Genomic DNA, 26,558 nt, shown 5'->3' with positions numbered 1-26,558 from the left:
TCTGGGTTCAGCCAGTGGGAAACACTGTGGGATACCGGAGAGAAGTAAGAAGGGAGAAGGCAGGATATTTCTCCTTTTCTTTCTGCCTTGGGCAGCCTCCCTAGAAGTGGCTGCATTTCTTCCATCTTGTCCAACATCTTCTGACTCCAAGCAGCCCCTTCTTCCATGTCCAGCTTCTGCCATGTGGTCCTGGACTCCAGCGGTAGTACGTTTTCTTTGATCCTTCTAGTCCTCATGGTGATAGTAGCACCTGATATTGCTAACTGATAATTTTTTTAGATTTCCTACACATTCATAAATGGTTCTCCATATTGAGTTCTCTTGATTGAATTATTTGGCTTGATTTTCCTGACTAAATCTGAGAGATACAGATATATTGGGGATATTCTATTTGATATTCCCATACTTTAAAGTCAGTGAGGTTTTTGAAAAAAAAAAAAAAATGGGAGGCCAACACATGTGTTCAGTCTGCCATCTTGAGTTGGAAAATATATGCATTTTGAGCTTTTGGGTACACATCGCTAATTTGCCTCCTAAAGTATCTGTACCAAGTTACACTTGCCTTAATAGTGTCATGGTACCTGTATCCTGTCACCCTCAAAACACAGGGGATTGATACTTCTTTTTAATTATTGCATCCAATCTTTGTATGGGGATCCAATAAAAATGTCAGGTTTTCTTGGCTTAGGAGAACTCATATTTGCACTGTGCTAACAGCTGGAAATGATCTCCAAGGAGATGGAGCCAACACAACTTGCCTAAGATTTCATTCAAGATGGCTGGCCAAGTTACCAAGGAGCCCAGAATCGCAACAGGACGAGAAGGACACAGAAAGCAGCTTCTCCAGTGTCTGCTTCTGATATACAACAGGGAGGAAGGATTCTGGCTCTCTGGAAAAGTAAAAATCCCCTTGATAAATAAAATCATTGCTGAGATCCAAATTATTAATGCATGACTCAGAGAAGAGAGTGTTTCGCAAAAGACCGAGTCAAAATCAACTCCTAATGTCCTGCTTCCTAGCTTAGACGTTCAGTGGGGAAAGTTGCCACTTTTCTCCACAGGGATCTCACATAGATTCTCAACTAGAGGACTAAAAGCAGGGTAAAAGTACTAGAAGGCAGGAACTTCCAAATTCATCTTATGGTGTAGTGTCGTAACTGCCGTTCTCATGAAACTATGCGGAAATTTCAACCTGCAGTCGTGAGTAGCCTCATCTGGCTGTGACTCGTGGGACCTTTGCCCAATATTCACTTTCCCCGAGATCATGCTCTAATATTCATCATCTGATCGATTACTAGCAGTCATCCCACTTATCCAAGACCTCCTCCTCTGAATCTTTCATGTGCCTTCCATCTGCCCTGAGATAGGCTTTATCACCAACTAATTGGCTGTTCTATAAAGCACATAACTTACACTGTTTGGCCTCAATTGTCTTATTTAGCAAATGAAGCTAAATGATCCTGGAACTTCCATCCAGATATGAGCAAGAACCATGATGGCTGGGAAAGGTGAAATGCCAAGATATCTTTTAGAGAGCCACTGAGCTAGGGCTTTATGGTCATAAACGGCCTCAAATTTGGCCATTTTATCTACATTCTAAAAAGGTGATTCTATTTTTTATGTGTTTATTTTATTTTATATTATTTTATTTTATTTTGTCTTTTTGCCTTTTCCAGGGCCGCTCCCACGGCATATGGAGATTCCCAGGCTAGGGGTCCAATTGGAGCTGTAGCCACTGGCCTGTACCAGAGCCACAGCAATGCGTCTGCAACCTACACCACAGCTCATGGCAACACCGGATCCTTAACCCACTGAGCAACGCCAGGGATCGAACCAGAAACCTCATGGTTCCTAGTTGGAATCGTTAACCACTGCGTCTTGATGGGAACTCTTATTTTTTATGTGTTTAAAGCATGATTTTAAATACTAAAGATGTGATTTTTTTCTATCCTGTTCTGCACTTTTCCTTTTTTAAAAATAATACATCAAGAGGCTCAGAAAATGGAAGTATCTCAGATCTCTCTTGACGTTTCAGAGGCCCAGGCCCTATTATTCAGTGAGTTCTGCTCACGTCTTTCTCACTCTCTCTATGGTCTATGAACGGGTTAGTGAGGGATGGAGAAGAGATTTGGTTTTAGGAAGTGACGAATTGGCGTTCTGACTAAACCCAAATGTTTTGGTGACTGCTGGGGTGGAACCCAATAATTCTGCCAAGTTGGGATTAGCCCCAGTGCTACCTCCCCTTGGTGGAGACGCAGCCCCAAATCACGGTTAATGAGAAATAAAGGGACTCTAGTGTGCCAGTGCACTGCAATTAGAATAATCACCAGAAGTTGTTTTCAAAGCTTCAAAGAAAGAAAAATGAAAACCTCATCAAACACATTAACACACCATGTGTAATCTGCCTAATGGATATCTTTGTTGAAAACTACTTCTAATGAGACAGATGAAAAGTCAAAGTGGTCAACAGATTGGGCCAAATCAGGCACATAAAAAAATGTCTCTGAGGCCTCTTTTATTTGATTTCACCACAAACTTCCACACACATGTGGTTTCCTACCAGTCTTGTCCTCATAATTTGTTCCTTTGAACCCTCGGCATCAAGGTGAGGGTTACAAAGTAATTTACAAAATAACCATTTGTCACTTTCTATAGTCATAAAAGTTGTAGAAATGCACTCAATATATATTTTACTTTATACTTGAGGGAATTAAATTTAATTGTTAGTTCTTTATTAAAGATGAAACACCAAAGCATTCAAAAGTGACTAAAATACTCCATATATGTTGTGTTTTTATTTAAACATAAGTTTTAGAAGTCAACTTGCTTTTTCAGTCCACTAGAGCATCATGCACAAAATAACTAGCAGGAGTTAACAATGGGTGGGGCAGGGTTCTGAAAGACCAGGTGCCTCTTGCTTTCTGCAAACTATTAGCTCAAGAATACAAAGTAGTTTGTCCACACAAGATACCACTTTTAGCAGATCCATTTTATTTTATTTTTTATTTTTATGGCTTCACTTGTGACACATGGAAGTTCCTGGGCCAGGGATTGAATCTGAGCTGCAGCTGTGAACTACGCTGCAGCTGTGGCAATCCCAGATCCTTTAACCCACTGAATCCGGCCAGGGATCAAACCTGCACCTCCACAGCAGCTCAAGTCACTGCAGTCAGACTCTTAACCCATGGCACCATTGTGGGAAACTCCTAGATTGCCACTTTTACTTTTTTTTTTGCTTTTTACCGCCACATCCAAGGCATACAGAGGTTCGCAGGCTAGGGGTTGAATCAGAGCTGCAGCCCCCAGCCTACACCACAGCCACAGCAACATGGGATTCGACCTGTGACTGCAACCTACATCACAGCTCACAGCAATGCCAGATCCTTAACCCACTGAGCAAGGCCAGAGATCGAATCCACATCCTCGTGGATCCTAGTTGGGTATGTTAACAGCTGAGCAATGAAGGCAACTCCCTAGATTGCCACTTTTAAATGAAGTCTGTTCTTTCAGTGTTCCTGCCTGCCTGGCAAATACCCAGTCTAACCCAATCTAATTCTTTGGTAACAGCTGAAGCAAAAGATAACAATGTCATCTTTATGTATTTCCAAGATCAGTTTGGCTATTTATTCTCAGCCCAAGTAGATACATGAGTACGTGTTCTCTATATTCCAGGTGATGCTAAAAGGCAAAGGATGTTTTGTGAATAACAAATGACATCTCTATTTAAGAAAAACTATTTGAGAAGATGTATTTTTTCAAGATTTCTACACACATGTTCCTTTGAACCCTCGGCATCAAGGTGAGGGTTACAAATTAATTTACAAAATAACCATTTATCACTTTCTATAGTCATAAAAGTTGTAAAAATGCACTCAATATATATTTTACTTTATACTTGAGGGAATTAAATTTAATTGTTAGTTCTTTATTAAAGATGAAACACCAAAGCATTCAAAAGTGACTAAAATACTCCATATATGTTGTGGAAATTCATGTGGAAATTCAAGGGCTGAAAGCAAAAACAAAGAGAAAAGAAAAACACAACAAACAAAAATAACAAAAAAACCTGAAAAATTATCCATTTAGATGACATCCATCAACACAGAGATATAAAGAAAAGAAAGGCCACTCTTTCTACAACTATATCACGCTGCATGGCTAATAAGCCTACAACCAGACAGAAGGCTGCTCTTCAATACAAGCAAAGGCTTTCAGTCTAGCTGGAGTCTTTGACATTGGTGGAGAGTATATGAAGTTAAGCGGTCTAAGAAATCCTGGGGTGAAGAGGGGGCGTGTGGGGAAAGAAAAACTTCTGAAAAGCACTTTTGCACTGAGGATTAGGCTATTGCCTCTATACAGTTCTGCCTTATCTGGTGCTCAGACAAGAGGTACATGTGACCAGGTCTCCTTCTGGAGGAAGCTGACTTCAAAAAGAGGTTAAGTGGCTGGCTGGAGAGGAGAGAGCTAGGCAGCGGAAGACCCAAGATTAGAACGTCAGAGCTAGTAACTCTAGCCCATTTTATCCCACTATGACGCTATCTCCACTCTGCTGAAGAAGGGAAAAAAAAAAAAAAAAAAAAGTGCTGCTGGAATTATCCATCAATGGAAGGCAGTCCTACTACTTGCAATCATTTGAGGGAAATGTTCCCAGTTAGCAACAAGAAACATTTACTTCTCCTGTTACGGAGATCATTATGAATAGAGTAGGTACCAAGATTCATTCTTTTTGGCAGCCGTATCCTGGAGGGAAAGGGAGAGCCAGAATTATCTCACAGACAAATAGAAAGGAACAGCAAGTTTTACACCCACTGGCTTGAAAGCGATAGCCAGCTCCCCTTGTGACGTCTAACTTGAGATGAGTAATGCACTTGAGAACGGTGTTGCCAGCCACTCAGAATGTAATCTTTAACTCCTTATATTAATGGAGCCTGTGACCCTGCAGTATGGGAAAAATGATACACTGCCAGGTTAAAAACCTAATGAGATTTAAACTGCTTTTCTTCTTCACTTTCAAAGGTCCTGGGGCCAATGTGAGTGCTAACTACATCTGCTAGTGTGGCAGAAAAGGTCAAGTTAGAACTCACTGCCTTATGGCTATAACGTTAACCTATTCTGGGTCCTCTCATTAAGGATACTGGGTGGTACATAGCTTTTCCACCTTGATAAACTACTTCCTGCTCACGGCTTAATATTCTGTGTCTCCCAGCAATCTATTTGCTTTGTGAGAGGGCAGGACTTCACATACTTTGTTCTTGAATAACTCACATGGGTTTTACTGTAATTATGAAACCATCAATATCTATACAATACTCCTCTTTAAATTGACTCACCATATTTTTTAAAAGATTATATCACTACTGTAAATGGGTAAAGAATATATTATTTGCCTTAAATTGGAGGGAGCTATAAGACATAGCTATAATGAATATAAAACAATGCTTTAAAGTTTAGGTCAGAGGAGTTCCCGTCAAGGCGCAGTGGTTAACGAATATGACTAGGAACCATGAGGTTGCGGGTTCGATCCCTGGCCTTGCCCAGTGGGTTGGGCATCTGGCGTTGCTGTGAGCTGTGGTGTAGGTCGCAGACACAGCTCGGATCCCACGTTGCTGTGGCTCTGGTATAGGCCGGCAGCTACAGCTCCGATTCGACCCCTAGCCTGGGAACATCCATATGCCACGAGAGCAGCCCAAGAAACGGCAAAACGACAAATAAATAAATAAATAAATAAAGTTTAGGTCAGTATTGTTACCTTGTGCTAAAAACTGAATGTGAGGCATGAATTCTCTCTCTCTTTAAAAAAAGAGAGAGAGAGAAATGAAGAGAGAGATCGGGGACACAGTAAGGAGTGTCAAATACAGGCCAGCCCTAACTTGAGATCTCTTTGTGTGATCAGAGGATTGAAAGAAAATTGATAAAGAAATCAATTTTTCATTATGGGATTCAAAGTTGTGATGCTGGGTCACTGTAGCATCTCGAGTGCCATCTTACTTTGGGAAATATTTCAGTGAAGAGTTTCTGAAAAGCATGCCTCAATTAGAAAGGGCATTTCTACTGCTCAGTTAGATGCTGGTGAAAAAGAGAACTTAAGACAAGGGTGGGTGTTGCTTTTCCTTCCCAGTCAATGCCACTCAGCACACAATTTTGAGTAGTTTGCAAGTAGCTTGTTCTCTTATTGGTGATGAGGGACACATATAGTTGACACAAATAATGACTAAACAAATCAATGTTCAACTAAGCGTGCATGCTATCCAAGTACCTGATCAGCTGAAAGCTGAATAATGCAAAACCATGCCCCTTCTAGGCAAATAAAAAAGAAAACTCCCCTGATAGAAGCAGCCCAGCAGGGCCCAGGTGGGATTTCTTTTTTATGGAAGCACTATCTGTGGTCAAACAAGGGAGAGAAATCCCACTGGGACTCCTGAAGAACTGGCCCTTGGATGCACTGTTTTCTAAGATCTGATGCTGTTTGTTAAGTATGGACTGAGGAGAGCTTTAGCACAAAAGCATCCTGCAGAAACAAAGAGTGGATGAAACAAGTTGGTATGCTGCAACACACTGCAAGGGTTTTAAAGAACAGATTTTTACAGAGCAAGTCATTCTTAAACTATTAAATAAAACGTTCTGCCTCTTGTTTAAGTCATCATCCAGTGTCCTCATACATATTTTCTAGCAAAGAAAAGTATCAAAAGTCCAATCTTTTTGAGGAGGAGGACGATATCATGCTACACATTATACTTTCAGTGTCCATTGTTTGAGAAAACACACAATGATCAAAGGTTGCTATTAATTCAGCAAGACAAGTAACCGAATTTGTATTTTAGTTAACATTTCATCTGCAGACATTTAAAAAATAATAGTGTGTGTATGTATGACATATTATTTATTTAGTCTACCATACTCAATGTGCACATGGATTTCCAGGCCCCTTACAATAAATTCTGCTCCCCCCAGGGGCCCAAGACCTACTGGTTGGGAACCACAGGGTAAGACAGGCTTATGATTGATGACATTGAGGAGGACCTAGGGCACATCTGCTGGTCTTCCATTGCTTTTATCATCATGACCCTCACATTTTCTTCCTGAAACCCTGCACTCAGATTTGTTTACTGAAAACATTTTCTGTATAAACTTCAACAAGTTGGTTATGACTTTCCGCAGTAGAAACCTTTTGCTTTTCATGTTAAAAAATGAATTGCGCTTTGAATAGAAACTTGAACAACTGGGAAAAAGTTGCTTTTTAATTTTTTTTCATTTTATTTTTATTTATTTATCATTTATTTATATATAAAAAAGTTGTCTTAAATTCAAGATGCACCAGGTCCACTATTGCATTTAATGATACGATCTTCCTTAAGTCAGGTGAAACATGGTTGTTTGCTGCAGGACTCTCCATACCTTTGTGACATATGTATTTAATAATGAATGAAGCACAAGGATTTCCTGCATCTCAGTTACTGCTACTTCCCTTTATATTGTTATTACCACGGGCCACAGAAATCTACCAATAAAGTTATTACTTGCTATACCACTGCACAGCTAGGCAACATTGTAAACTTCTCTCAGAGTGCTTTCTGGAATTTCAACTCATTCCTCCTAGCAAATGTTATCAGAAGTTGGGATTCAAAATGTGCTTGTGGAGGGAGTTCCCTGGTGGTCTAGTGGTTGGAATTCAGTGCTTTCATTGTTGTGGCCTGAGTGTGAACCCTGGTCTGGGAACTGAGACCCCACGTCAAATCTCTGCAATGCAGTTGACAAAATAATAATAATAATAATAATAGTTCTCGTGGACTTTACCCCAATTGTGCTTCCCTTCTTTGTGTATGACCCTAAGGACAGTTCTGACTTTCCCATGAGCAGTCTCTCCAGTCTTTCATGTGTGTTTCCGCAGGCATTGCTGCCTCAACACTGTTTGCCTCTTATCATGGCACAACTTTCCAATAAATGTCTCTATTGGCTGTCTACATGTACTCATGTCCCAACCAGTTTCAAACCATTCTACTATGGCATGTGTCCCCATTACTCCAAAGAAAGTACTCTTGTCATGGTCACAAGCCCCTTCTACACGGGCCTGAAGGTCACTTTTTGTTTCTCAGCTCACATGCTCTTTCAGAGGCATCTGACATAATGACACTCCTTCTTTGAAGACTTAAATTTGTTTCCATTATACTCCTTCATTTATTCCTTAAGAAAGCCTTGTTATAAGTACAAAGAAGAGAACAGTGAAAAAGAAAGACTGGGTTCCTGTCTTTAAGAAAGACAGTGTGAGAGAGACAGAGAAGCAAATACACAGTCACAATAGAGTGTGCTAAATATGACGGCTGTGAAAACACCGTGTTAAGAAAGGACTTATCAGGAATGCCTAATCAGGATAGAGAGGGGCAGGAAGCTGTCCTTAGGAAGTGAAATCTAATTCAAGGCTTGAAAGATGAATAGGCAGGGAAGAGAATAGAGAGTGGAGAGAGAAAGGGTACCCAAGACCAAGGGAAGAACAGACGTAGGGGCTTGGAAGTAAAGAGAAGATGAGGAGAGATGGAGTAGTTCAGTGCCAATCAAATGTAGGATGTTGGGTGGGGGGAGAAAGGATAACGAGGGAGAGAAAGATAATCATGTCACCTTAGGGAGGAGGAATCACACAACAGGACTTGTAAGACAATTTGAGAAGACCGTACTTTTTCATTGAAGGCAACAGGGAGCCACTGAAGCATGTGGAGCTAGAAGTCGACTGAAGTGCATGAAAGGATTGGAATGGGGCAAGGTTAGAGGAAGGAAGACTTGTTAGGGGTTTGTGGCATTGATCCAGGCACCAGATGGTGGTAGTATTAGTAAGATAGAGAGTACTGGCCATTACTGAGAATAAAACAACTAAATCTGGTGACAGGCTGGTGGCTAGGATGTGGGAACAACATCTGGCTGGGGAGATGGAAGATTCAATAATAACTATGATAATGGAGCCTTTCCCCAATTTAGAAAACACTGAAGTAGGAACAAGATGTGGCTAAAGCCAGAAGGGAGTTATGAGTTCTCTTGAGCTTGTTGACACTCTTCATAAGCAGAGACACACTTGGACAGACAGCAGGGACCTTGAAAGGTACCTGCTCTCTTCTGTCTCTTCAAAGTATAAGTAAAGGAAGGAGGAAATAATGATGATGTCTCTGTTTCCAGCACCCACCTCAGGGAGCACATCTGAGTGACCCATGATGCAGACATGGACAGTTGGGTGTGACATGCTTTGAGGGAGAAATCTACCTTTCTTCTAAGCAGGAGGACACCTTCCATGACTGACAGAAGCCACCGCTTAAGAGCCATGGCTCTGAGAATGAGAGTGTCAGGGACTCTGCAACAAGAATCTGATACTTAGTGCCTAAGCTCACATATGCCCTCAATGCCAAGTCCTTAGCAATACCCTTTAAGAAGCCTCAGTGGTCACAGATGATAAGGAGTCTGAAGAAGCAGAAGTAGCTCTGAAACAGCTATAACCTGAGTTAGGGGGTCTTGCCCTTTCTTGGGATCCTAGCAAGGTCTTGGCGATTTATCCAGGTTTGGGATCAGCAAGTCAGACCAAGATGAAGTGAGTCTAGACAGATTAAATCTAAAGGGGGAAAACAATTAACTTTCCTCAGTTTTACTGGCTTGTGCGTTTTCTTTTATATCTTGATGGCAGATACCATTTGCAATGGAGGTCTTATTTCTTGCGAGATCACTGGTTGTGCAATCCTATCTGGAGCAATATGTAAAAAATGAGGAAATGTATTTTAGTCACTTCCAAGAAATCATTCTCATTGCTAGCTCTTTATTTAATGCCAATACCTTTCTCACACACTTGGTTGAAATATGGTGCCTCTCTGCACTCTGAGTAGAATAAAAATGAAAGAAATCAAATATTGCAGTGCAAGGGGACCATTTTTCTGTTCTCGACATGAGTTTTCCAGTTCATATTCCCATTACTTGTCATCTATCACATCCTCTGCCTCTCTCCATGCTAATATTTTATATACCAGTGCAACCTGCCTCATCAAAAGGCTATTAACACAGTATTAATGGAGTGTATTTCACTCTAGGAAGCCTGTTAGGAATTCCCAGAAAATTTAGCATATCTTAAAGGCTGAAATTTCTTCTGGAAATGGGTGAGTTTCTTCTAAGATAAGAACTGTGGCAGGAGTTACAGGATTAGCGCTCATCGTTGACCTGAATTTCCGCACACAGAGTCCGGTCAACTTCCCAACAAAGCCTTACACAAGGGTGGCCAACTCCCTTCAGCTGTATTAGTCATGGTCAGCCGCACCAGGGAATGATTTAACTCAGTTTACAAGACTGTTCCACTGCCCTCAGGGGAGTGTCTAGTTAGTCACCAGTACCAGCTTTTGTTGCCTCCCGCATCATCCTGACCCCATCCCTCCTCTGTAACAATTTTGGCTAAAATGGAAGTGGCATTTTAACACTAATAACCTGTTACCTTACACAGCTCTTCCCGTGCACCGGGCACTGTGCTCAATCCTGTTTTACATGAGCTCATTTAATCCTCAGAACCATCTGCAATGTGGGCTTATTGGCTGCATTTTAGAAATGACAAAACTGAAGGTCAGGGAGAAGAAGACATTCCCCAAAGGTCACCCAGAAATGGGTTTAAACTCAACTGTTTTTTTTTTTTTCCCTACTGAGTCTGCAGCATACAGAAGTTCCCAGGCCAAGGATACTACCCAAGCCACAGCAGTAACAATGCTCAATGCTGGATCCTTAACCACCATGCCGCCAGGGAACTCCAAAGATCCTTGAATCTGTTCTCTTAATCACTGGACAAATGACTTACAAGTTTGTTCCTAAAGGATGAGGGGGCAGAACTCCAGGATCCTGCCTTAACCAAAGTCTTCTTTTGATGTTTTATATACTGAAGTTCAATGTAGAGCTCATTGAAATAAGGGTCCACAGCCATGTTTTTTGTTTTTTGTTTTTTTTTTGTACTGGAATAATTTATTGAGATAATAAATTATGTTCTGTTTTTGTCAGGAAAGAATCCAGGCTTTATTGTTGGGGGAGGGGTTGAAGCTTATACAATTTTTAGGCCCTATTTAAAAACATAATAAAAACTGATGAATACAAAATCAGGTATCAAGAAGTACAAATGTGGAGTTCCCGTCGTGGCGCAGTGGTTAATGAATCCGACTAGGAACCATGAGGTTGCGGGTTCGGTCCCTGCCCTTGCTCAGTGGGTTAAGGATCCGGCATTGCCGTGAGCTGTGGTGTAGGTTGCAGACGCGGCTCGGATCCCTCGTTGCTGTGGCTCTGGCGTAGGCCGGTGGCTACAGCTCCGATTCGACCCCTAGCCTGGGAACCTCCATAAGCCGTGGGAGTGGCCCAAGAAATGGCAACAACAACAACAAAAGACAAAAGACAAAAGACAAAAAAAAAAAAAAGTACAAATGCAAAACTTGAAGCAGACAAAGCCCCCATAACATATTTTATTATTTAATTGCCTGAGGCATGCTTATAATATTTCTTCCTACACTTTCTGATTATATACTTTGATTGCCTCTTCATATGACATTGTTTTTTTTTTAATTTTTATTTTTTTCCATTACAGCTGGTTTATAGTGTTCTGTCAATTTTCTACTGTACAGCAGGGTGACCCAATCACACAAACACATATACACTCCTTTTTTTCACATTATCATGCTCCACCATAAGTGACTAGATACAGTTCCCGGTGCTATACATCGGGATCTCATTGCTTATCTATTCCAAAGGCAATAGTTTGCATCTATTACCCCCAAATTCCCAGCATAGCCATGTTTTAAAATCAGTCTGAAGCTCCTGCCTTCCCATGCTGTCTCGGGGCAGCATCTGATACAGCTCTATTGCACATGGAACCCAGAAGTACCTGCTTTGTATTTTCTATGGCCACAAAATGACTGACTAAAAGAAAAGCCCTCTGATGGGTTAGGAAATCTAAAATCTTATGTAAGTAATTCTGGGTTAGATTAATGAAAGCCTGTCACACTGATCACAGGACAAGACAGAGAGTAACTCAGGACACATTAACTCTCATTCATCTGGCATCAACTTATTAGCTACCTTGTTATTCAGGAAAATCCCAGGAAAACACTCAGGCAGGTCTATTTTGCTAGCGGGAAGGCCAGAACCAGTTACAACAGTGGGGACTCATTGAAAAGCTCATGAAAGATCAAGTGGGACAGAGAAAAAGCTTTATTTTCCCATAATGGGCTAGTCTCTTATAGCAGATTTTTTTTTTTTTTTTCAATGAGACAGTTCTGATCTATTTTGGAGTTTAATCCTTTATTTATTTTTTCTTTTTATGGCTGCCCCTGTGACATATGAAAGTGCCCAAGCTAGGGGTCGAATTAGAACTGCAGCTGAGGCCTACACTATAGCCATGGCAATACTGGATATGAGCTGCATCTGCAACCTATGCTGCAGCTTGCAGAAATGCCAGAGATTGAACCTGCATCCTTAGACTCCTCCAGATCCTTCACTTCCTGAGCCACAACAGGAACTTCTCAGTTTATTTAAAGAGTAATTAATTTTTTATAGGTCACTGTAAGATACCACATGGCGAGTCTATAATTTTTCCTAGTGGCAGTTTGACAGTTAGAAAAATATTTCTGTCTGGAGTTCCCACTGTGGCTCAGTGGGTTAAGAACCTGATGTGGTCTCTGTGAGGATGTGGGTTAGATCCCTGGCCTCACTCACTCAGTGTGTTAAGGATCCAGCGTTGCTATAAGCTGTAGTGTATGTCTCAGACTCAGCTCAGATCTGGTGTTGCTGTGGCCGTGGTACAGGATGGCAGCTGCGTCTCCTATTAGATCCCCAGATCCCCAGCTTGGGAACTTCCATGTGCCTCAGGTATGGCCCTTAAAAAAGAAAAAGAAAAAAAAATAAAGAAAGAAAAAGGAAAAGAAATTACCATCTTCCTTCTACAGACAACTATCATTTCACAATTCAGAAAAGATGTTGTGAGAATTTATTGTACAGCATGAAAACCTTTTGAAATCAAAGCATTACTATTATCTAATAGATAAAGGGGGCCCAGATTATAGGGAAGGGATGTGTATAAACTACAAACACTCAACAAATCACATGCAATGGGATTTCCTGCATGAGACTGCACTTCAAAGTTCTTAGGCACCAAAAAGCAGAAGCTGAGGAATCTTTGATGCTGCAAGTAGTTTTTTGTATATCCCACAGAGTGAGACCTAGAGCAGACAGATTTTTTTTTTTTTTATACTGGGAAAACCAAGCCAATATGCCTTTCAGTTCATACAAATAAAGTAAATACTCTCTGTTCTTCTTGGGAGAGAAATAATAACCTAGATTCAGATATTTTAAACCCAGAAGTCCATTTAGTCACATAAATCAAATATGATCCAATAGACTTCTCTTTCTCTGCACACACTTTCTGGGGTAGAAGAGGGCAGAATCCAGGGCAGAAAATTTTTCTTTTTCTTTACATGGATTTATGCAGCTTTACGATAGCATATTATTGTTTATTGTTAAGATCCTCTCAGAGTGTGCAGGCCTGCGTATGTGTGTTTGGATACATAATGTATGTGTCTGTGTTACTGTTGCCATACAAGACCTCAGGATCAGAGACTTTGAAGACTTAAGGGGAACTGGGTATGTCCCAACTTGACATTTTTATAAAAGATTCTTGACTGGGTTGCAGATGCTCTGCACTTGGTGTAACAAATTACTCAATAGACCTGGTTTGGGAGAAATATACTAATGTTGAACAATTGGTCTGCTAAAGTAGATAAATGAAGGGTGGCTCAGGCAGGGCATGGAGCTTCGCCTGGAGAATTAACATAACCCTCCTGGAAAGAGACAGATCCTTGGGTATGAAGCGATGGGCCAGGAAGCTGACTTCAGGATGAGGAGAGAAGGGACTTCTTTTTCACTTGGAGCCTCTTGACAAGTGGGCCAGGAGGGGAGACATGTGGAAGGAGACTCCCATTGAGGAGGGTGCCTATAAGTGTGCTGGAGGGTATGTGTTCATAAGCTGGTTCTTGCAACATGGCCCCATGGAGCTGGTGACTCCCAACAGGTCTGGCTATGGCAATTAGATGAGTCATTGTGGTGCATTTCTCTTGCATAACCACCAACTTTTCAGGTTTTCAAGTAATCGGGGTTGCAGAGTGAAATGACCACCACGTTCACCAATATGGACTTCATTGGGGAGCTTAATGAACACTTATTAAAGTAACCACATAGTCTCTGCTGTGCTGTGAAGAATCAAAGTAGGCTTGATGTCCCTTTGGGGGATGAAGCAATATGATGGGGCAGCAGCAGCTTAAGGAAACTCATTCTAGGGAGATAAAGGAGCAGAGCCCTAAGGTCGCAACCAGAAAATTGGCTGAAATGCTAAGTGATGACCAGGGTGGACCTGTGGAGAGAAGACCCAATTGCCACATTAAGTGAAGGCTCAGACCTTTATTTTAGATATTAATGTTAATGTGAACATGGCAGTGCAAGTATCTCTTCAAGAGAGTGATTTCATTTCCTTTGGATACACACAAAAGTGGGATCACTGGATCATATGGTAGTTGTATTTATAATGTTTTGAAGAACCTCCACACTGTTTTCCATAATGGTTGAACCAATTTACATTCTAACTAACATGCACAAAGTGTTCCATCTTTCCACATACTCACCAACACCTGTCTTCTGTTACTTTTTGATGATAGTCAGCCTATCAGGTGTGAGATGATATCTCATTATGCTTTTGTTTTACATTTCCCTGACGAGTGATGCTGCGCATCTTCTCATATAACTGTAGGGTATCTGTCTATCGTCTTTGGAAAAATGTCTACTCAGATCCTTTGCCCATTTTAAGATGTGCCTATTTGTTGTTTTTGCTACTGAGCTGTAGAAATTCCTCATCTATTTTGGATATTAATCCCTTATCATATATATGACTTGCAAATATCTTCTACCATTCCATAGGTTGCCTTTTCATTTTGTTGATGGTCTCCTTTGTTGTGCAGAAAATATTAGTTTGATGCAATCTCACTTGTTTATTTTTGCTTTTGCTGTCTGTGCTTTGATGTCAATTCCAAAAAATTCATTTCCAAGTCCAACATCAAGGAGCTTAACACCTATGTGTTTTTCTAGGAGTTTTATGGTTTCAGGGCTTACATTTAAGACTTTAATCCCTTTTAAGTTGATTTTTGAGTATGGTATAAGATAAGAGTCCTTTCATTCTTTTGCATGTGGTAATCCAGTTTTCCCAACACCATTTATTGAAGAGACTATCTTTTCCCCATTATGTATTCTTGGCACTTCTGTTGAAAATTAGCTCACAGCAGCATTATTATTCACAGTAGCCAAAATAGGGAAATAAAATAGGTGTCTGTCAAAAGATGAATGAATAAAAGAAATAAAAGACATATATATATATATATATATATATATCTCACACAGTTTCTTTTATTCATATGGTGGACTATTATTCACCTTTTAAAAAGAAGGAAATACTACCGTTTGCAACAATATGGATGAAGCTGGTGGACATTATACTAAGTGAAATAAGCCAGACACAGAAAGATAAATACATGATCTCACTTATATGTGGAATCTAAAAAAAAAAGTCGAACTCATAGTAACAGAGTGTAAAATGGTGGCTTTAATAGGCTGGAGAGCGTTGGAGGAAAATGGGAGATAGCGAGCAAAGGGCACAAAGTTTCAGTTTCTAGGATGAATAGGTCTAGAGACCTAGTATACAGCTTGGTGACTATAGGTAATAATAATGTTTTGGGAGTTCCCGTCGTGGCTCAATGGTTAACCAATCCGACTAGGAACCATGAGGTTGCGGGTTCGATCCATGGCCTTGCTCAGGGGGTTAGATATCCGGTGTTGGATCTGGCATTGCTGTGACTCTGGTGTAGGTGGGCAGCTATAGCTCCGATTCCACCCCTAGCCTGGGAACCTCCATATGCCGCGGGAGCGGCCCAAGAAATGGCAAAAAGACAAAAAAAAAAAAAAATGTTTTGTATACTTGAATTTGCTAAGAGAGTAGATCTCAAGTATTCTGACTTAAGCCAATTTTTTTTCTTAACTTGAAGTTATAAGGAATCCAGTTACTCGGTTTTAAATAATGCAATTGGTAATGAGTCTAAGAGATGGAATTTATTGTTTTTGATGGGCACATTTCTTTGGTTTGTGAATTATGGGCCAAAAATGGAATGGTAGCTCTGAAAATAAAAGCCAGGCACAAAGAGATTTGTTTTTAGTCTTCATGTAGGACCCTATAACAGTGTGTCAACCTTTTGTGACTGCAGACATCATGATTTCCCATGACCCAAAATGGAAAACCATTCCACTATTACTGGGACAGCATGGAATACACTCCATGTGAAGAAATGATAAATATTTTCTTGCTGTATCTTACTTTTTCCTCTTGCTAGTTCTTTTTTTTTTTTTTGCAGGAGATAGGATGTGATGACTTAATTAGGCTTTTCCACGTCTAACCCAGATTCTGGAATACAAGGTCCACTTTCCTACTTAAAGACATATGAACTTCCAAAAGTTGCCCAGAAAGAGTCGCCTTGAAGGCAAATGCCCCATTAGTTATAGCGTGATCTGAAACAATTTACTTGAATGGGATTTCCATTGACTTTTAAGCAGATCGGTCACATGAAGCAAATTTATAGTACAGTAAGTGGTATTTCCTGAAGTGATGGATCTCCTGTCTAATGGCTTCTGAGCACAAGTCTCATGAACCATAATGCTTTTTGCACACAAGCCTATAAATGCCCAGTGCAGATTTTTTACCAAATAAGCTTCCCTTTGCATAGAGGGTCCTAAAAGTCTAGGCAGGCAATTCAAACAAAATTGTGTTTGCCTCTCTTCACTTTTTTCTAAGCTTATACCCCTGGGTTTTTGTTAACATTAAAAAAAAAAAAAGATATTTAGAACTGCACTTTAGCCACCTTGTAAAATGAAAGAGTACATTGTACAGGCACCAAAGGTACACGTCAGTGCTTTTATCAAAATCAGGGTCCTGCTTGACTGCACTAATTGGAAACATGTGTTGAAAATGCAGGACAGGATTTTCAGCTGTTCTCTCATTAAATGGAATAAAATAAGGAGTAGATTTCACATTTCTTTATAAGAAGAGGCTGCTGGATTGTTCTATTAGCAGGACTGATGGATGATCTTGACTGGGGATGCTGGCACCTGTGTCAGGGCCTCAGGGACACTGGGAGTTGCTTTAATATTTAAGACATCACAATAATTCTATGGGAAGATTTAGCCCCATTCATAGAAGGCCTGGCTGCAAATGCTTCTCTGATAAAGAGATGAAGGGAAATGATAGAAATCTATTTTTTTCAAGTGATTTGGAAGGTTTTTTTTTTTTTAAAAATTCTTATAAAGTTCTGTTCCTGCAAAAATCATCAGTGAGGTGGAAAAAGTATCTCCTCATGCACTTGCCCACTGAAATCTGTGGAGAAGAGCAGCCAATATGAGTATCTATTGGAAAGACAGTGAGAAATGCTGTCTCAAGTTTTCTGTTGAAACTTGAAAGCATAAAATAATTTGATTTTTCAAACAGTGCATTTTTGCCACTATATATATGTGTGTGTGCGTGTGTGTATATATATATACACACATATATCTTAATTGTCCTGGGATCAAAATTCTGGGGAATAAAAGGTTAGTTCACAATGCTTCCTTTCAAGATTTAAGCCCCTCTTTCAGAATGCTTTATGTTATTTAACATCCACTGAATAGCACCAGTGTATAGAAATCCACTCCCTCCCATCCCTGACAAGTTTGCATCCAGAACTGGTCCCTGTGTACAAAGTGCTGAAGCCTCAGGAAACAAATGAGAATATTGCTTCCAAAAGCACTATCTCACCTACAGCCTCCAGAAAGAGGTGCAAGGAGAAGTGAATGAATGAGGAGAGCAACAGCAATTCCTCCAAAGGCGTACAGGAGCAGCATCCGGCAGGAAATGGGAATGTTAAAGCAGGGCTGGCAATGCTCAAGAAAGAGGCCAGTTCCGCAAGAGGCTTAAAAATATCCAAAAATCACTCTGAGAGTTCATGATGAAACCACCACTCTGCTTGTATCCAAGGCCCCAGGCCCAGGCACGAGAAAGGGGCTCTCTCTCCACAGTGGGTGGGTTGCCATTCTACCAGGAGTCTCTCAACTTCCAAAGATTGTTGGAAAAGTTTAATCCGTGGCAGCACGAAGTGGATTTTGACACTTTTCTGGACAGGCTGGGACTAGCATCAGGGAATTTCACAAGCTGCAAAGAGATGGGAGACCTCTGGGTGCTTGTGGTTGTGCCCTGATGTGAGCCTCAGATTTCCCGTTCAAAGCACAGACCTAGTCAGATTATCCCTTGCTTTCCTTAAGACCCTCCCTGAGTCCTTCATTCAAGTTCAAACCAATAGGTAGTTCTCACTACCATCTCAGCCTCACAGTTCATCTTCTTTTATTTCCCCCTTCATTTCAGCCACAAGGCACCAAAGATGCCACACTTACCCTTTCCCGTGAGCCTCACACATAGCTGAGGGTTCCGCAGCCAAGGGACAATCCCAGGGTCATCCCAGAATTCAGCTCAAACTTCTCTCTCCTCCCTCAAATTTATCTTGGCTACAACCTCTTCTTCCTGAAGGCTTCCAACAAAATAAGGACGGGCTGATCCTCCTTGTGCTCTCTGAGCACCCTGGGCACAGCTTTTACAGTACTTAGCATATCCTGATTGTCTGCATACAGGTCTACCTCCTCCCTTGGTCTAACTTCCAGACACCATGAGACAAGAGTGAGGTTTTATTCATTTTTCTATCCCCAGTGACTGGCAGAGTACTTGGCACAAAGTGTTGAGTCAACCTTTGATGAATGAATGGACACTTACACATTAGGACTTGTGTTCTAACCACAGCTGAGAACTCTGTGTAAGTGTAAGGTTCATGTGCTTGTACATAATCCAAATTTCAAATTCTCGTAATGAATAAGATTACTGATACAGAGGATAGTGAAAGGAAAAGCACCATTGGGTAACTGTCAAGAACAAAAACTTTAATATGGGCTTATTACAGGCTATTATGAAAGTTACTAATGCCATGTGTGATAGGTTAGGGCAGTCACGGGGAAATTAAAGAAAGATAGAAATGCCCTTCGGAAATGTCAATATTTTATACAGAATTCCACAAGAAAACAGTGCTATCTGTTTTATTATATGCTTTTTTTCCTCTCTCTCATTTTCCTCAAATTCATAATTCTTACAGAACATAAAATTCTTATTAAACAAACATACCCTTCAGATGACAAATTGTTGAGTGTGAAAATCCGTCTCCAAGTCAGGAGTTTGAGATTCTAATCATAAGGAATGATAACCAGTTACAGCTAATACAGAAGACCTGCAACTCTATCTTTTGAGGGAGAATATGAATAAATGAATTAATAACTGAATATATGAATATACTTAAAGCTCTGGGACAGATTTTCTCTCCCCTAGATAGCACTGGGACAGACAAAATGTTTTTCCTTTGGAGTACATTTTTTATATTTCAGTGGCAAATCCACCTCCCTTCTGACAGTCACATTGTTCCTTTAGATAGGTCACAATTTTTTAATCAGGTCTCTTTGCCTAGAAGTCATATCTTTATTTATTTATTTATTGCTTTCTAGGGCCACACATGCGGTATATGGAAGTTCCCTGGCTGGAGTACAATTGGAGTTACAGCTGCCAGCCCATGCCATAGCAATGTGGGATCCAAAGATGGGTCCTTAACCCAGTGAGTGAGGTTAGGGATTGAACCCACATCCTCATGGACACTAGTTGGGCTTATTACCGCTGAGCCACAGTGGGAACTTCCTCATACCATCTTTTTAAAATGACACTGCAGTGGTGGAGGAGAGACAGTCTCTTCGATAAGTGTGGCTGGGAAAACTGGACAGCTACATATAAAAGAATGAAATCAGAACATTCTCTAACACCATATACAAAATAAACTCGAAATGTATTTATGGCATAAGCATGTGGCCAGATACTATAAAATTCCTAGATGAAAACATAAGCAGAACACTATTTGACATAAGTTGTAGCAATATCTTATTTGATTCACCTTCTAGAAAAATGAAAATAAAACCAAAAAGAAACCAATAAGACCTAATTAAAGTTAAAAGCTTTTTCACAGAAAAAGAAACCATAAAAAAAATGAAAAGACAACCCACAGAATGAGAAAAATCTTTGCAAATGAATCAAGTGATTAATCTCCAAAATATACAAACATCTCACACAACTTTATATCAAAAAGACAACCCAATCAAAAAAGTGTCAAAAGATCTAGACAGACTTTTCTTCAAAGAAGACAGACAGATGGCCAAAGAACACATGAAAAGATGCTCAATGAAGTTCCTGTTGTGGCACAGTAGAAACGAATCTGACTAGGAACCATGAGGTCGTGGGTTCGATCCCTAGCCTTGCTCAGTGGGTTAAGGATCTGGCGTTGCTGTGAGCTGTGGTGTAGCCTGGCAGCTGTAGGTAGCTTTGATTAGACCACGAGCCTGAAAACCTCCTTATGCCATGGGTGTGGCCCTAAACAACAACAACAACAACAAAGATGCTCAATGTCGCTAATTATTAGAGAGGTACAAGTCAAAATTACAAAGAAGTATCATCTCACACCAGTCAGAATGGCATCATCAAAGTCTACAAACAATAACTGCTGGAGAACATGTGGAGAAAAGGGAACCCTCTCACACTATTGGTGGGAAAGTAAATTGATACAACTGCTATGGAGGACAGTATGGAGGTTCCTTAAAAAACTAAATACAGAACTATCATATGATCCAGCAATCCCATTCCTGGGCATATATCCAAAGAAAACTCTAATTTGAAAAGAGTTTTCAGCTCTTTTGAACATAGCGAACATAGTGAACCCCTATGTTCACTGCAGCAACATTTACAATAGCCAAGACAAAGAAGCAACCTAAATGTCTATCGAAGGAGGAATGGATAAAGAGGATGTGGTACATATACACAACAGAATATTACTTGGACACAAAAAAGAATGAAATAATGCCATTTGCAGCATCATGGATAGACCTAGAGATCATCCTACTGAGTGAAGTTAATTCAGACAGAGGAATACAAATATGTGATTTCACTTATATGTGGAATCTAATAAAAATGATATAAAAGAGGGATTTTCTGTTGTGGCACACTGCATTAAGGTTCTGGTGCTGTCTCTGTGGTGGCACAGGTTCAAACCTAGGCCCAGAAGGATGGGTTAAAGGATCTGGTGTTGTTGCAGCTGTGGCTTGGATTTGAACCCTGGCCCAGGAACTTCCATATGTCGTGAGAGCTAAAAATAAGAGATACTTATTTATAAAACAGAAACAAACTCAGAGATTTCAAAACCAATCTTACGTTTACCACAAGTGAAACCATTGTGGGTGGGAGTAACTGGGAGGGTGGGAATAACATATATACACTTCTGTATAAAACAGATGATTAATGAGAACCTACTGTACAGCATAGGAAAATCTATTCAGTTAGTAATAACCTATATGGGAAAAAAAAGACTGGATATATTTATATGCATAACTGATTCACTTTGCTGTACACTTGAAACTAATGCAATGTTGTAAGTAAATTATACTCCAATAAGATACAAAAAATAATTTTAAAAAATGACATTGCAGGTATGATGAGGGTAGATAGTTATTTTAACATTTAACACGGCAGAAAATGTTACATAAAAACATGTTACATGCATAAAAACAAGGAACAATTAAAGAAAAACATGATAGTTAAGTGTCTGCATGAGAAAATAAGAGGAATTAGGGGAAAGCTAAGAGGAGAGAGGACAAGGAGTAGAGAGGGAAGGAGTGGGCCCTATGGAGACAAGCTGCCACTGGGAAATCCATGAGTAGGAAAGTCAGAAGACTTTAAAGATCAGAGTTATGGAAAAATCAAATATAATCACTTGTTTTGAGGTAAACCGTCTCCTCTGATGCAAGCCTTGAGTAATCTGCTATACATAAAGATTTCAGAGTGCTTTTGTTATGTAAATCAAAGAAAAGGAATTGAATTCCATGGCTGAACTGGCATGGCGGAGAGAAAGAAGAAAATCAGGGTTGATAAACTGTACATGAGACTCAGCCCAGTGGAATCCAGCGGAGAGGTAGCCATGCAAATAAATCCTGCAGGAATTCACAAAAATCTCGGAAAAAGCATTAGACTTTAGAAAGGACCAGGGCCACGTAGCTTGAGCTAATAAACGTCAAAGAGAGGGTCAGTTTAAGTGATAATCCAGCTGTACATAACTGTGCTGATCCATTACGTGCAACCTAACAATCATAAGATAAGATAGTATGACAGTAAGATCATAAGATCTTCCAAACGTGCTTCACTTACTGTGAAGCAGACCCTGTGCTAAGTACTTTATCTGCATTATCTTCCTTAATTCTCACTATATGGATAAGAAAACTCGAGTTCAGAGAACTTGCTCAGACAGTTACCAGCTGACAAACACAGAGTAGAAACTTGGCTTAATCTGATCCCGCAATTCACATTCCTAATTCCTATTTAATCTGTTATCAGGTCCCATCCCAAAGACCCAGATTTTTGTGCCACGTATATACTGAAAATTATTACAAATGTAAAATTGTCTCTGTAGGTTTGTCTGTGTGAACAACTGCTTCAGTCAGCTTTTCTCAAAATACAGTTATATAGCAAACTACCTACATACCAGTGGCTTTGAGTAGCAAGCAATTATTGTCATGCTTGCAGTCAGCATGGTGGACAACAGCTCAGATTGGGCTCTGATGGAAGGTTCTCCTAAAGGTTTCAGGTAGTGCGCTTGGCTCCAGCTTGCGACTGACTTCAGTTCTACTCTGTATCTCATCAGGGGCCAAGGCAGGAGGGGTTTGTTCCTCTCAAGGCAGAGATCAGGAGCTTCCAGAGGGAAAATCAGAAACATGTAATGCCTCTTACTCCTAAGCTCCAAATGTGTATGTTATTTCATCCACATTTTATCAGCCAGAGCAAGTCAACTGAGTGGTGGTGGTGAAGAGCAAATACTTATTGACAATCATTCAATCTTCCGTAGTAATTTAATTGCTCCTGTGTAAACTTAGTTTCTAAGAAAGACATACTATATTAAATCTCTTCAGGGAGCAGAACAAGATTATTTCCAATATTAATCAGTAGGGGCTCTGGAAATTTTCACATGCTTGGATTCCCTAAATGATTACAAAGTATAATGACAACATCATCACTTTCACATTTTTTGAAAAAATATTATTAATCTCTATACAATTTTAAGGGAATTGTATTATAAAATACAAAATTGAGTTATTATAAAATATTGGCTATATTCTCCATGTTGTACAATACATCCTTGAGCCTATCTATCTTACACCCACCAGTTTGTACCTTCCCCTTACTGAACGCTATATTCCCTCTCCTCCTCCCCACTGGTAACCACTAATTTGTTCTTTATGAGTCTGCTTCTTTTTGTTACATTTACTACTTTGTTGTATTTTTTTAGATTCCATATGTAAGTGCTATCATACAGTATTTGTCTTTCTTTGTCTGAGTTATTTCACTTAGCCTAATGCCCTCCAAGTCCACCCATGCTGCTACATGCAAATGGCAAAAATCCATTCTTTTTATGGCAGAGTAATACTCCGTTGTGTATATGACATTTTCTTAATCCATTCTTCTTTTGAAGGACACTCGTTGCCTCCATATCTTATTAATTATAAATAATGATGCTATGAATGTTGGAGTGCAAATATATTTTCAAATGTACATATATATATGTGTTATTTTTTGTTTTTGCAAAGCTATCACTTTTAAGCCTACTTCTCCTATCATCACTACTACATCTTGTCCTAATAGGGATTCTAAAAGTCTCACGAAATTTTCAATCAGACCATATATGAGAGAAAGTGAGAGTGAGAGAGAGAACACTTTGTAACTGCATAAAAATGCTCTTGACTATCTGAAAGGATCAAAAATAAATTATGTTGCTTTGTATTAATCAAAAGGAAAAATAGACCTATTATCCTGCCAATGGTGGTACTTTTGTGACACACACATTTAAAATTCACTTTTAAATAAAATGTGTAGGTCTGTACTAGTTGCCAAAGATCAGACCTTCACACTATTACTAAAACCCATCAATAACTGAAGACATACCTAATGTAGATAAGACCTTAGCTATACATAATGGCATTTTAGAGAATTTAAAAATTTATATCATAAAAAACTACAAATTTTATGGAGTTCCTGTCATGGCTCAGCAGGTTAAGAACCTGACTAGTATCCATGAAGATGTGGGTCTTGCTCAGTAGGTTAAGGATACAGCATTGCTGTGAGCTGTGAGCTGTGGTGTAGGTCACAGACGTGGCTCAGATGCCAAGTTGCTGTGCCTGCGGTGTAGGCCAGTAGCTGCAGCTCCTATTCAGATCCTAGCCTGGGAACTTTCTTATGCCAAAGGTGCAGCCCTAAAAACAAAAAATATATATATACACGAATTTTAATTATAAAAGTGGTTTTACTTTCTTGTCATATTTAAAAGTTTGTGTACCAATCTAGATTAAAACTCTCTTGAAATGTTCTTTGAATGGTAATGTTAACTAGTGAAAACCTGTTAGTTGAAAATACTAAAAATTAATTGAATTCTTCTCTGGAAAATGTACCTAAACTCTATTAATTAAGTATTTTCTTGTTTGTTTTGAAAAACCATTCCACTCACAAAATCGCAAAAAAAAAAAAAGGGAGCAGTGGTCTTTAAGGATATGCAGGCACGGGAACTGGCTCAGAAATACATAAGGACGTGAGGCTAGTGTAGGCGCTGGCCATTCTCCCCATAAGTCTCAAGGGTCACACAGCACCTGCTATGTTTTCAAATAGGGGCACATGAAGCTTTTGGGAGCAATGTTTCCAGGTCCTGTTTGACCAATGAGAAATAGAAACCCATGGGCAAATGCTTTTTGCCCTAGATACATAGTTCTGAGATACCTTTTAGAAGATGCCTCTGGAGATCCTGGTGGGGTGAGACATATGTCATCCATAGGGCTGGCTGCCTTGATGAGGCATTCTTGCACTGGCTTATCCTTCTTCCCTTTTGTATGCATCTGGTCTTATACTCGTGCTCCCTGGTATGACATTTTCCAATAAACTGCTTGTACGCAAATCCTTGTCCAAGCCTTGGCTTTCAGAGCCAAGAGCGTAGAGTAAGACAGATTCCTAAAAGGGTCTTATTTAAGCAGGTTCCCTACAAATTATCTAACCTATTTACATTTACTTGAGTGGATGTGTTATGTCTAAGACAGTAATTCAGTTGGAGATAATCTCTAAATCAAAAGTAAGTGGTTCAAGGAATTCCTGTCATGGAGCAGTGGAAACAAATCCAACTAGGAACCATGAGGTTGTAGGGTCCATCCCTGGCCTTGCTGAGTGGGTTGAGGATCCGGCATTGCCGTGAGCTGTGGTGTAGGTCACAGATGTGGCTCGGATCTGGCATTGCTGCTGCTGTGGCATAGGGTGGCAGCTATAGCTCTGATAGATGCCTAGCCTGGGAATCCCCATATGCTGTGGGTGCAGCCCTAAAAAGACAAGAGACAAAAAAAAAAGTTGTTCAAGACTAGCCTACATTCCATTTACTAGAATAGTGCCACCAAAATTGCTCCTGCTGTTAAGAGGAACATCTACTACCAAGACGGGTGGAGGCTCTAATCTCTCTCTCTTTTTCTACAGAACCAAAAGCCTTTTGGGATAAAGAGACCTCACTCAGAAAATATACTTCTCAGAGAGATTGTGAGATCAAAGTTTAGAATGGAGGCCCTCCAAAAGAGAGAAGAAAAACCAATATGTGAACAATAAAATTCATGTGGAATTTTATTCAAATAGAGGAGAGGAAAATCAGAAAGTGAGATTAAGAGTTGGTAAATGAGAGGATATATGGATATTTAAAAGGAAGAAAATGAATAAATGGGAGGCTGCACAATGTTTTATGTTAAGTAGGTAAGAAAGAGAGCTGGGAGTCAGCATAGAAGATGGTGGATGGTCATTTATGAAACAATCATAAAATGCTTGCTGTCATGTACATTTCAAGGTATCCTTTTCCAGTTATTAAAATAGAGAAAGTCATTTCAGGTTTGCACATAGAACATTTGCAAATGAAATCTGCCCTCCTGAAAAGCATTTATTAGAAGCTGTCAGATCTGCAGTGAAAATGTTTAATTCAGACAATAGCTACACATGGATGCATGAATAATTCTTTTGTGACTGCATCATTCTCCCCTACAATATGTGTTAACTATCCACTTTTTTTTTAATTTCCTGACTTACAGGTAAACTCAGGAGGCGTTTCACGATTTTAGATGTCAGCTAATTTCATTTTATTAAAAATGGATTCTATATAAATAATACTGAGTATGAGAATGAGAGGGACACAAAAGGATGAGTGTTGGCTGCTCCTCTGGGAAATCTGCTAAGGGGCCTACTGACTGGCTTCCTTTCTCATTCCCAGATGTCCAGGTGGGCCACAAGACCTAAAGTTTTCTAGCAGCCCACACCT

At 39.9% G+C, this 26,558-nt stretch overlaps 1 protein-coding gene across 8 annotated transcripts in view; it reads right to left on the bottom strand.

The window, feature by feature from the left end:
* Positions 1 to 26,558, bottom strand: part of XRCC4 (X-ray repair cross complementing 4) — a 335,612-nt gene that overhangs the window by 59,429 nt on the left and 249,625 nt on the right. For 3 of the 8 annotated variants that reach the window (XM_085013991.1, XM_085013992.1, XM_013994965.3), the window contains exon 8: positions 11,450 to 14,395. The exons of the other annotated variants lie outside the window; for them this stretch is intronic. In XM_085013991.1, coding sequence (XP_084870117.1) covers positions 14,374 to 14,395 — 22 coding nt within the window. In that variant the 3' untranslated portion in view covers positions 11,450 to 14,373. Of the gene's footprint in view, positions 1 to 11,449; positions 14,396 to 26,558 lie in introns of those variants that run through there. 8 annotated transcript variants of the gene reach the window in all.

The sequence above is a fragment of the Sus scrofa genome, chromosome 2 (assembly GCF_054392235.1).
Source record: "Sus scrofa isolate SSC_HxYL_T2T_F1_AM1 chromosome 2, Sscrofa_HxYL_maternal_Yorkshire_Landrace_v2.0, whole genome shotgun sequence".
Classification (NCBI taxonomy): Eukaryota; Metazoa; Chordata; class Mammalia; order Artiodactyla; family Suidae; genus Sus; species Sus scrofa.
The sequence above is the reverse complement of the archived record's forward strand: the minus strand, read 5'-3'. Positions and strand labels throughout refer to the sequence as shown.